Genomic DNA, 11982 nt, shown 5'->3' with positions numbered 1-11982 from the left:
GTTTTTTTTTGGATGATAATAATAACAACATCCGGATACAATTATATAGACTAGATTCGTAAATATAATAATAATTATAGAATTTTAACTCGTTAATTACAATTTTCCTTTTTCTTTATCTTTCACAAATCAGTTTAATAAAAGTAATTCTCATTTAACGCGTTTTAAATATAATATGATATTAAAACGAAAATATGTATGTGTGTGTGTGTGTGTGTGTGTGTGTGTGGTACATATGAATTTTTTTTCGATATAATATTTCTTCCCATCATTGTCTCTATTATTTTTTATTTTTTATTCTTATTCTTTTCATCTTATATAATTTGTTTATTTTATTTCTTGCATCGTTATCGAATGAAATATTAAAAACGATTAGGCGCGTGCAATCGAAAAGATGGAAGATCGAGGAGTTATAAAATTTTCGATTATTCTTTTTTTTTTTTTTTTTTTTTTACTTTTTTACTTTTTTCTTTTTCTTTTTTTTAAGCGATCATTATAAATTCGAGGTACACACGTATGCCATCGTAAAGGCTGAAAAATGATATAATATTTCTAAAATGAATAATTCTGATCCTTCTTCTTCTTCTTCTTATTTTTATTTTTCTTCGTTACGTTTCTGACTATACTTAATGCAATACTATATTAGCAAGTTAAATTAAAACATATTTACGATTCTCGTTTCTGACTAGTGTTGACTAGACTAATTCGCGCCGAGCCACGTGCCACTTCCATTCTGGCAGTAGTAGTAGTAATAATAGTAGTAATAGTAATAGTAATATTAGTAGTTGTAGTAGTAGTAGTAGTAGTAATAGTTGTTGTAATAGTAAAGTTTGACTTTTTTTTTTTGTTAATTTCGCACACATCTGAAAGATGATGCGATTCGACTAAATCGATATTTCGAATTCGTATCCAATGATTTTTGTTATTTATTTGTACCTCTGACAACTCGTGAAAAAACAATTCTTTCGGATTAATTCGGACGGTTTTCTAAATATACCGATGATCATCTTATTTTTTTATCAGCTAAGTGATTTGAGAATTTTGTATTACGAAATATTTTATAACAGTAATGGTAAACTCGATTGTTCTTTTTTTTTTTTTTGTTTCTTTTCTTTTAAATTTTGTAATTGTAAAAAAAGAATCTTTGCGAGAAGTAAATGAAAAGATTTCGGTAATTATTATCTTGATGGATTAATATATACAATATTTTCTTTCTATTAAAAAATACTAAACAAACTTAATAAAAAAAAAAAAATTAATAATTTAAATAAATTGCAAATAAAATTATTTTATTTCATTTTTAGATTTGTTATTTTTCATTCTTACTTATTAATCGAATTAAAAAAAGAATTTGATTTTATCTTTATATCATTCATTTCAAATATTCGATTCACTTTAAATACAAATTTTTAATTTGATTTTTACCCATCACCAAAAGAAAAAAGATAAATTACGATAAATTAATTACTGGCGAAGTATGATAAAATTTAAATATAAAAAAAGAAACAAATAATATGATTGTTGGTCGATGCAGTGTTAGGCACGGGTAACAGTAATTAGTTATAACAACGCTATCAACAATTCACTATCACACTATTTTCCACGCGAACACTGTAAACATTTTCACAGATTAATTAAATTCGCGAGTGGTCATTGGTACAAAAAAAAAGTCGATTAGTTAAGTTCGTCACATTTTTAACGAAAGTTTGACTTTCGTTCGAAGGGAATATAGGGATTTTTTTATCCGAAGGGGTCGACGACATACCGACACCATCATTTTTTTTCTTCTTCTTCTTCTTATCGTTTCTATTTGTCCATTTTTTTTTTTTCTTGTTTTTTACTTTTACTTTTGTTCGTATAAACGTTCATCGTTTAATCTTAAATTTCGTATCGTCGAAAGTTTTATTTTTAAACGCGCGTTTCCTCCGACGTCACAATAAATAATTGGCAAGATTATTTATTATTAATAAAAACAAAAAAAGGCATCATTGTGTGCGTCTGCCGATTGCGATTTGTTGGTTTGTTTGGTTTGGTAATAATTATTGTTATTGTTAATTATTTTATTCGTTCGTTCATTATTGTGTTTTCTATTAATTCCCTTCATCATCATTTCACTTTTCATTCTTGTTTTTTTTTCTTTTCTTTTTTTATTCGATATATTTTATCGAACTTCAAAGAAATAAAAAAAAATCTTTGGAAATGAATAATTATTCGAATTCTTCATTAATCGTTCGAATTTTCGTCGTATTCGAAAATATTCAATTCCGAATTGGGTTGTTCTCGCGTTGATCTTTTAATCGCCGAGGCTCGTCATCGATCTGTTCGATGACGGGGCCGTACTCAGAGCCAACCAGCTGATACGTCATGCCCAGAAATTGGTTCGATTCCAGGAAGTCGTTGAAGTTGCGTAGCCGAACCATTTGTTTTGACCGTCATTGAAATTGCTCCGCTTGCAATCATACTTTCTTCCGTAGTCGATGGTGTTAATGGGACTGCACTGACCACCCCTAACAAAACAAATTTATCCTTTTGCTAAAAAAATAATCAATTTGCGCGTAATTTGTTATATTATAATATTCGAACGATCACTCGTCATTTCAAATGAAATTAATTCAAGTTCTTACTCGGTTAAAAAAATATTCTATTTCGGATTTTGGAAACATGATTGATTATACGTAAAAATAGAACATTATTTTTTAACGATCTATATAGGTATGCAAAAGCTGCTTATGAAGGACCAATTCATACTAAAGATATTGTATCATACATATCAGTATAGTGTATACATTTTTTTTCGACAAAATCAGTATCAATTTTTCGGTAAAATCAAGTATTATTTTCTAACGCGATTGTTTTTACTAGTAATTTATTTGATTAGTTGTTTCTCTCTCGTTCAAAAATAAAATTATTAATAAATAGATATCTTAGGGAATTTGGACATTAAAACAAACTTAATTGAATTAATTCTAGTTCTTTTGAATGTTCAAAGTCCCTAAGATACCTGTTTATTAGTAATGTATTTGTTTCTTTTGCACGAATTCTAGAATAAGTTCGTGAAATTTTGTTTGTAATGAAAATAATACGAGAGATTATTCGAATATTATTCCGAAGAATTGAAAAGAACAAACTTTGGTGTTCGGTAACAGTGGTAATTTCGGCAGTATCCAAACTTGGTTGTTGACTTTGGGTAACTTCGTGTCGTCTTGGGGGTATCGTTTGCGAACCAAGTTCCGGAGCTCTGGTTGGTACGCTGCTAGCTCGTTGCAATTGTTTTTTCGATACTTTTGATAAAAGAATCGAAGCTATGGGTTGCGTTGTACTTTCGATTGTATTCGAATTGGTACTCGTCATAGTTGGAGTCGATACTCTCGATGCAGAAAATTTTTTACGTTTTTTAGTTAAAGCGGAAACTATAGCCATACGACTAAAACCATGATGAGTTTCCGATGGATGATGGGAATGATGACTGTGATGAGCATGGCGTCTATGAACCTCGTGACTTCGTTGAATTTCCAAGGATGATTTTGAATCGGTTGAACCTTCTGATCTCGAACCACCATCTTCCGATCCGGGTGAATAAACGGAATCCTCTGAACGAGATCTACCTAATGAACAAATTATAAATTCGATGTTTAATTTTTATTCGAACGATATGAAATATTAATAATTTGGTATCTTAGAAAATTGGGACATTGAAAAGAACTAGAACTGAGTTTTGATTATTCAGCAACTTAATCTCTAAAGTTCAGCGTCTTTTTTATTTATTATTATTTTTATTCTATAATATCTTTTGAATGTCCAAATTCCCTAAGATACTTATTTATTAATAATTTTATTTTTGGGAGACTAGAAAAACAATTAATTGAATATGAAATATATTATATTTAAAAAAAAAAAAAAAAAACAAATAAAAATATCTTACCGATAAATTTTTTCGAAACTTTATGAGCTTTCGCAGCTTCGATCAATGTATCCCAACGTTTCTTTTTCGAGCTACTTCGAACACCACGACTTTGCCTGCAGGCGTTACTATGATGCAAACTTTTTTTCGGCATCGTACCCAAACCAAATATTTCACTTCTCGTAGAACCGTATATCTCGTGATGAGAATTTTCTTGTTGTTCTTCTTTCCAAGATGCTATCAATTCTGCTACAGGTTCTAACAAAGTAGAACTGCTACCAGGTTGTGGTGCTATATTAAATCCTTTCATCAAGCGTCGTTCCTTTTGCCGATTCTTCTTACCTCCCGCACCTATGGACAGCTCTTTAAGGCTACCGTCTGTATCGGGGAAAACAGAAAAGAAAAAGTGGAACGTGCTCAAAAAAGGAACTAACTAATCGAATCGTGAAACAACGAGAACACTCTCAAACTTAACACCCAAACTTACAAACGTAATATTTGATGGGATATAAATCAAGAAAAAAAAACAAACATACACACACTGAAAAATATAATACAAGGAATTAAACTATATATCTTTTTCCCTAAGGACTACAAATTTCTCTCACCAGTTCCAGTACCACTCGCCGTAGATGTGTTCATGCCAGAATTTTTCAATATTTCGATAATTTCGCAACGAAACGCACTTATGTCCTGTTTTATCTCATTAACATCGTCCTCGGTGACACCTTCGTTTTCAGCTTTTCTTTGTTCAACCGTGACGTATCGTCTGACCAAATTTCTCATTATACTTTGATAACGAAAATCACGTTGGGATGCTTGTTTAGCTTTTTTCTGAAATAAAAGTGTTTCACGTCGATGAGGAATCGGTTCCAAATCAATTGTTTTGTTACCTCGATAACATCATTGCTTGACGATTCCCTTTGAAGAGAAGATCCTACGACGATATCGTATATAGTACAAATTTTTACCCTTATTGTTCTCATGTGTTCCTTTTTGGCGGCTCTACTATGACCGCAGAGTTTCCGATAAATCCATAGGCCAACGTACCAAGCGCTCTTTGGTGTTGGAATGATATTGAATGGGGGTGGTACTGTTCCACCTTCTTCGAAATAACTTATCCAAAGTTTACTCCTTGCGAATTTCCATTCGACATCGGCCCGTTCCTAACACGATTTGTGCGTTTCACAAAAATTATCTTAATATTATTCATTTAATCAATATTATGTTTAATATCTAATTTTTCATTTTTCATTAAGTTGTGGAACTTCTCATATATGGGGCCCCCTCCCCCACATTGCACAAACAACTGTTCAATTTCAAAATTGTTTATTTTATGTTAATCTTTTGTGGGGGGGGGGGCCGAACAGAATTTTAACGAGTTATCATATTTATAAAAAAATATGAAAGAACATGAAATATTTGTGTTATACTTACGGATATTAATTGATAGGAATGATTCATCATGGCGATTAGAAGATTTAGAAGTACGACGATATTGATTACAGAATAAGTGCCGAACATTAACATACCCCAGAATCTCGTAAACACTTTAATACCATCCAATTCGAAACTTTCGAGATCTACCAATCCGAAAACAGCCCAGAATAACGTTTGAGTTGTCTCGAATAAACTGCCAGCATTTTCCACAAGTTCTTAATTAATGAAATAGTACTTCAAATCTTTCATTCAAATGAATTATATTTTAATACGTACTTGGCGAATCTACGCCAAACGATGCAAGCGTTTGAATCTGTGGTTACGTTTGCATTTAACGAATGCGGCATTGCTGAAGGACATCTTTTCTTTTCCATATCGGCATAATACCATAAAAGTTGATTCAAACCTATTCAAATAATAACGAATAAAAAGAGAAAGAGAACATTTTGTAAAAGTGTATGAAAGTAATTGAGAACTGATCTGAAAATTTAAAACGCATTGTCAAGCTTTTAGTTTATCAATTTCTTTTTCCAATTTTTCAAATATATTTTCGACATGAAACCATCATCAAGCTTAGCAATTGCGTGAATTATTTTGACGCAAGATAATTTGCAACACAATAAAATCGACTTTTATTATTTTTTTGTTTTTTTTTTCTAATGCAAAAATAATTTTATCATTATCGTATTATATATTTGACAAATTTATAAATATTTTTATATTTGCTTATTTTATTTTATTGTAATAAATATTAAGCGTTGTTTAATCATTTATTCTGTTGCACATTAAAATTGATTTCTTTTTTGGTATAGTGGTCAGTTCCCAATACAACGAATATCTATGAGTGTGTGTATGTGCGTAAAGATACTAAGATAATATAATATCTAAATATATCATAGATATCTTTCGACGTTCCTTGAAAAAATTAACCATATGTTTTATACTCACCGCAAGAAAAAGCAAACAATACTAGGACGTAGAGAAAGAAGAATTTCATGATATCCATAACCATTCTTGATAATGAAACTTGAAGTGGTCCGAGATGGGGATTTACGGAAAATATGTAGACGAGTTTTAAAGAACTGCAAGGTAGAATAAATACGAATGCATTAACACACCTTTTTTTTTTATCAATCTACATCTATACCAAATATGCATATACAATTTATTCGAGATAAATATTCAATTATTAGACTGTGAAATAATATTAGAATTACTCCACCCCAAATATATATTATAAAATAAATAATATTTTTTTTAATGATAAATGAAAAAATTGTACGGAACCAATTTTTCGACAAGTTTAAAATATTATCATCAGATATTTCTAAATTAATTTTTTACGCGAACGAATTAACAAAAAATACAAAAAAAAAAGAAATTCTAATATAAATAAAATAAAAGAAAAGAAAAAAGAATGAATTAACGAAATATAAAAGGTTACCTAAAAATATTGGCAGCCGAAAATAAGCCTTCGGATATTAGCATTGGATCCCATGTGTCCCACTGTTCTCGTTGCAATTCTACATTTTCTTTTTGTACCCTGTAATATGCGACGACCCTAAGGGCCACCGTGGCAACGTACAAAGAATTCGTCACAAAATCGATCACGTTCCACATATCTTTGGCATATTCCTTCAAACCAACATCCCAAAGTTGTTTAACCTCTGACCAAATCAATCCGGAGACCCATGCTAGTATGAACCTATTATTATTAACGAAAATTCCTATAAAATGTGATTTCTTTTTTTATATTAAAACTTCAATTCACTTTCGATCGAAACAAAAAAAAAAAAATGTAAGAAAATGTATTGAAAATACAAATAGAAAATTAATTGTTTACCATTCAACGATGCTCGGTGCAGCACCCCTTTTAGTTGGAGCCGTATCATTTTCAATAACACTATGTCCCATCCAATTACCTATCACACTTTCTATCCTCTGACTGGCTAGAATTAACATAACTGCGAACAAATAAATCAACAATTTCCTTGTTTAAAATATACATTTTAAGAGAAGAAACTTAATCGTGGCAAAATTCGTTGAAAAAGTTTACAACCCACTTGGATTCGCGTACACACCCCTTGCGTTCCCATCAATTTTCTTTGCAAAATTTGTATTTTACTTTAGAAGCACGTTGTTAGGTCAAATATTTTCAATCTTTTTCATTCTTTCGTCGAAACGAGTTACAAAGCTCGGATACGTAGACTTGAGTATTATTGTTGTAATAAACATTGATGAAAACTCGATGAAAGGTAAAGAAAAATAGAGAAGAAAAAGTTTACATTAAAAAGAAGAAGAAGAAGAAGAAATCTCTTCCATCGAGATCGATATTGTTTGAAAGATACGATAAATCGTGAAGAATATTAACCAAAAAAAGAATGTAATAAAGTAAACTTTATTAAATCCCACCACGTGTATGAAATAGGTGGAGGTTGGTGGGTAGTTAGTTGTTGAGTTAACTGTATAAACAAATTCTTTTCTTCACCCCCTTTACGTTTTCTCATTCTAGATATAATATTTCATGATAATAAGATAGTATCTGTGTAGATACGTAAAAAAAAGTGTCTGTGTAAGAGTTTCAAAGAAGCACACACACACTTCTATTGAAAGGATACCGTGTATAAAAAAGTTTGGATGGTGTTGGGGAAGAAAAAACCAGAATAAAAAGGAAAAAACATTTAGCATTATAATATACGTACATAGAAAAGTGAAGTATGATGCCGAGTGACAGATGAACTTGATGAATGGTTTCCTCATAGTTTGACCAATGGTGCTGTGAGGTGCTATGATGTATGCCACGCTGAATAGAGGAAATAGTAAGCCGATCCTGACGATTTCCATAGCTTGTAGGAGCATGTTTTTCCTACGGAAACCGGGAAGACCCTCGTACCAAATCGATGCGAGTAGTTGTTGAACATTTGGATGCGCCACGAACTGGAAAGTTCCGAAGAAAACGAACGGGGAAATTGTCCTAAGGGTATCGTATTTTTTTCTTTTTCTATTTCTTTTTTTTATTTACAAACACGTAACATCGAAACACCAATTAACATAATTAATAATACCTTGTTTGTTATTCTACTAAAAAGGGGAAACCATTTTTTTTCTCTCTCTCTCTTTCTCTTTCTTTTTGTTTTTGTTTTCATCGATCAAAGGGTACTTTTAATGAATTGATGCAAAAGAAAGAGAAAGAGTTGGGCGGGGGTAGTGGGGAGGGAAGAGGGGGGGGGAGATAGGTAGGAGAAATAATGAGTCAATTAAAAATGAAATAGCAGATAATACAACAAGAAAATTACCTTCTTTTGTCGAAGTTTTATGGCCAATTTCAAACGATTCAAGTGCATTCTCTCGCCGTGCTCGAATGCTGGTCCCTTTGGATCGTGATTTAAAAGAACTTCCAATTCGTATGAACTTCTCGTATGGTCGAGCAATGCAGTTGCAAAATCTTGACATTGTCTTCTTAATTCCTGCCGAAATAATCACGTATTACTTTGAAAACTTGTTAAAGTTTGTTTGTTCCAAATTTCATTATCATTTAGATGCATATTATGCAACTATAAATTTTATATTAAATACATAATTATATTAAATACATAACAACCCAATATATTTTTATTTATTTATTTATTTATTTATTTAATAATCACACATTCTAAATCAAAAGCTTAAGAATATAATTCAAATTAGGTTTATCGTATTTTTACATACAAAAAATAAATAATTGTAACATACAACTTTAATAATTATCAGCATACACATATACTCTTACGTACAATATATATTATAATAAAAATACAATACTTAGATGAATTTACGAGTTATATGAGTCTAAAATGAAAACAATTGTTATTTTGTTTCGATCAAAATCTTTCTCTATTTTTTTTCTTAAAAATAAATTTTCTTCAAAATCAAAACTTTATATCCACGTATACACGTACATATATACTTATATAAATGCATATACGTATATATATAACGTTTATACATATTCCTTTTTGTAGTTTCCATTAGAAAGCAGTAGGAAATGTATGGGAACTTTCAAACTAACCGCAAATATCCACGAGAAGTTCAGGTACGGGTTCCCTAATCGTTTTACCGATTCCCATACGAATTGGCAGACATGATCGAATTTCGATCACGTCCTTGAGAATATAACAAAACCATTTCTACCTGTCTGCTTCTCTACCTTCCTGATTGTCTACGTGTCATCCTAGGAAAAGATTCAGAACGAAACATTGCTAGTTCGAGCAGAAATTTCACTAATTTTTCTTCCACCAAGGATTTTTCTTATTGTGTAAACCTTTTCTATATACGTATGTGCATGAATTTATTTATGTGTACGTGTATGCATTTATAGTCAACGATTCGTATAATCTATTCACACTAATCATTGGGAAATGGAGTAAGAAATTCGGTCAAATTCGGTCAAATTCGGTCTTTCTTTCTTTTCTTTTTCTTATTATTACTATTATATATACTTCACATATATTATTATACTTTAATTAATGCAGAATATTTTTCATATACGTAAATAATTGAATATTACTTATTTATTGTACAAATTATGCATTATTGTACTTATTTATGCACGTGTATATGTGTACTTTAGAAATAGAAACTTTGCAATATACTTCGTTGATCTACATACGTGCATACATAATTTATATACACGCATACACATACATACATATACGTAAACTTTGGCTTGTAAATTTCACGAGTCGAGTTATTAGAAAAGGAAAACAACAAAAAAAAAAATGAAAACGCGAGAATTTCACGTTGGGGAAGTAACGCATCTTATTTTTTCGATTTAAGCAATAAAATTCGTGCACCTATAACATATGGGGTGTGTTCTAATACACCATTTCATGCTCCTATACACCTTCGACATATTTTCGGGCAACCTGCCAATGGCAACGTTTACAACATCAAAGCGATATTTCGAACGTGGCCAAATATTTGCCAACGCGTGTGAGAAAAAAAGAGAATGAGAGAGAGAGAGAGAGAGAGAAGAGGAGAGGAGAGGAAAGGGGGGGAAGTTATGGGGGGAAGACTCAAGAATATAATCTCGGTGATTAGAACTTTTAACGAGGTATTAACATCCAAACGAGAGAGATGGTATGTATACCCCATTACATTTCCCCATGTAAGTAATACACTCACCTTAGTTCAGGTATACGCGAATTATTATTATTATTATTATTATTAATTTCACGATAAACTATTATATATACTTTGGTAAAACAAACTTTAGAATTTCTCTTAGAATTTTCTTTCCGAATTTTTCCACGGAAAATTTCAATCAAAAAATCAATGTTTATCGATTCGCGTTGAGACCGAAAAAAAAAACAAAAAACAACAATTTTCTTTTACGACGAAATTGAACTTTGGTTGTTGTTTGATCTCGAAAAAAGTATTTCTTCGTGAGAAAAATAAGAATATAAAGCGTGCTTGTATAAAAATTGAAAAAAAAAACAATTATTAAAATAAAATAATATAAATCGATGTTAATTTTTTTGTTTGACGATTAAAAAAATGATTTCTACGTGTCAAGCTCAAAACTTCTTTTCAAAATAATAATCACAATTAATACACCATATATACAAATAAAATATTAATAATTAATATGAGAAGAAGGGTTGAAAAAATTACGAGTCTCACAGTCAGATAAAGAAAAAATTTTTCAATAATACAAAATAAAATCGTAGAATAAAAAGAAATAAATTCTACTATGTACGAATTAAAACTTTTCAACCCATTTTCAAAAATATGCACGCACACATACGAGATGCATACAAACCAAAATATAAAAATAATATTATAGAAATATATCAAAGGGAATAAAAAGAAATAGGAAAGAACAAAGAAAAAAAAGAAATGCAATTACTTTTAACTGTTGTTTTTCTTTTTTCTACCTGTTTTTTTTTTTCTTCTACTTATCAAAGTAACGAAGGTAGAAGGAAGAAGATTACCAAGTGAGAAAGATGGATGGAATGCAAATAGAATGGCGAGAGGACGATAAAATTAAAAGCTCACGGATGAATGTGCCTTTGGGTCTTCTTAGCTAGTTCTCAAGAAAGGAATACGTATCACCAAGGTGATATAGATAGGTATAGGTATATATATATATATACAGGTATACAGAAACATGGTTTCTTACCATCGACTTCTCTATTTCTTATCCCTTTCCCTCCCCCCTCTCTGAAATCCCCCCGAAACCCTCCTACGTTAACCTATCGTATCCAATTTCAAGCTAAGAATTTATTCTCGTCGTTAAGAATTACTCGGCAATAGAAAAAAAAAAAAAGGGAAAAAAATTAAACCATCACCACCACCATGGCCAATTTCATTCTCTTAGATAATCACCAACAATACACAATCATCTGATCCAAAAAAAAAAATACCAATATTTAAAATATAGATTGAAATTATTTTCTTCAATTCAATTGAAATAATTTATTCATCGAAATTGCATGAATAAAACATTTGAAGTAATTATCCTGAATGAATTCCCTTTTTTTTTTTTTTTTTAAGAAAATAGAAAAAAAAAAAAGAAGAAAGGGAAAAAAAGAATTAAACCATCACCACCACCATGGCCAATTTCATTCTCTTAGATAATCACCAACAACACACAATCATCT

General features: G+C 30.6%; 1 protein-coding gene across 5 annotated transcripts in view; it reads right to left on the bottom strand.

Annotated features, from left to right (window-relative positions):
• Positions 1-1817: 1817 nt before the first annotated feature.
• The window catches only part of LOC106791574 (transient receptor potential-gamma protein), an 88422-nt gene continuing 78257 nt past the window's right edge, over positions 1818-11982 (bottom strand). For 4 of the 5 annotated variants that reach the window (XM_014757276.1, XM_014757279.1, XM_014757281.1 and 1 more), the window contains 12 exons: positions 8638-8808; positions 8044-8278; positions 7185-7305; positions 6786-7046; positions 6290-6423; positions 5618-5747; positions 5339-5534; positions 4873-5067; positions 4510-4735; positions 3923-4279; positions 3129-3605; positions 1818-2507 (listed from right to left, as the gene is read on the bottom strand). In XM_014757276.1, the coding sequence (XP_014612762.1) occupies positions 2341-2507; positions 3129-3605; positions 3923-4279; positions 4510-4735; positions 4873-5067; positions 5339-5534; positions 5618-5747; positions 6290-6423; positions 6786-7046; positions 7185-7305; positions 8044-8278; positions 8638-8808 (2670 nt within the window). In that variant the 3' untranslated portion in view covers positions 1818-2340. The remainder of the gene's footprint in view (positions 2508-3128; positions 3606-3922; positions 4280-4509; positions 4736-4872; positions 5068-5338; positions 5535-5617; positions 5748-6289; positions 6424-6785; positions 7047-7184; positions 7306-8043; positions 8279-8637; positions 8809-11982) is intronic. The other variant, XM_014757277.1, reaches the window with a different exon arrangement.

This window comes from Polistes canadensis, unplaced genomic scaffold, assembly GCF_001313835.1.
Source record: "Polistes canadensis isolate GaletaPanama2010 unplaced genomic scaffold, ASM131383v1 scaffold_320, whole genome shotgun sequence".
Classification (NCBI taxonomy): Eukaryota; Metazoa; Arthropoda; class Insecta; order Hymenoptera; family Vespidae; genus Polistes; species Polistes canadensis.
This window is presented reverse-complemented; position numbering and strand designations above follow the sequence as displayed.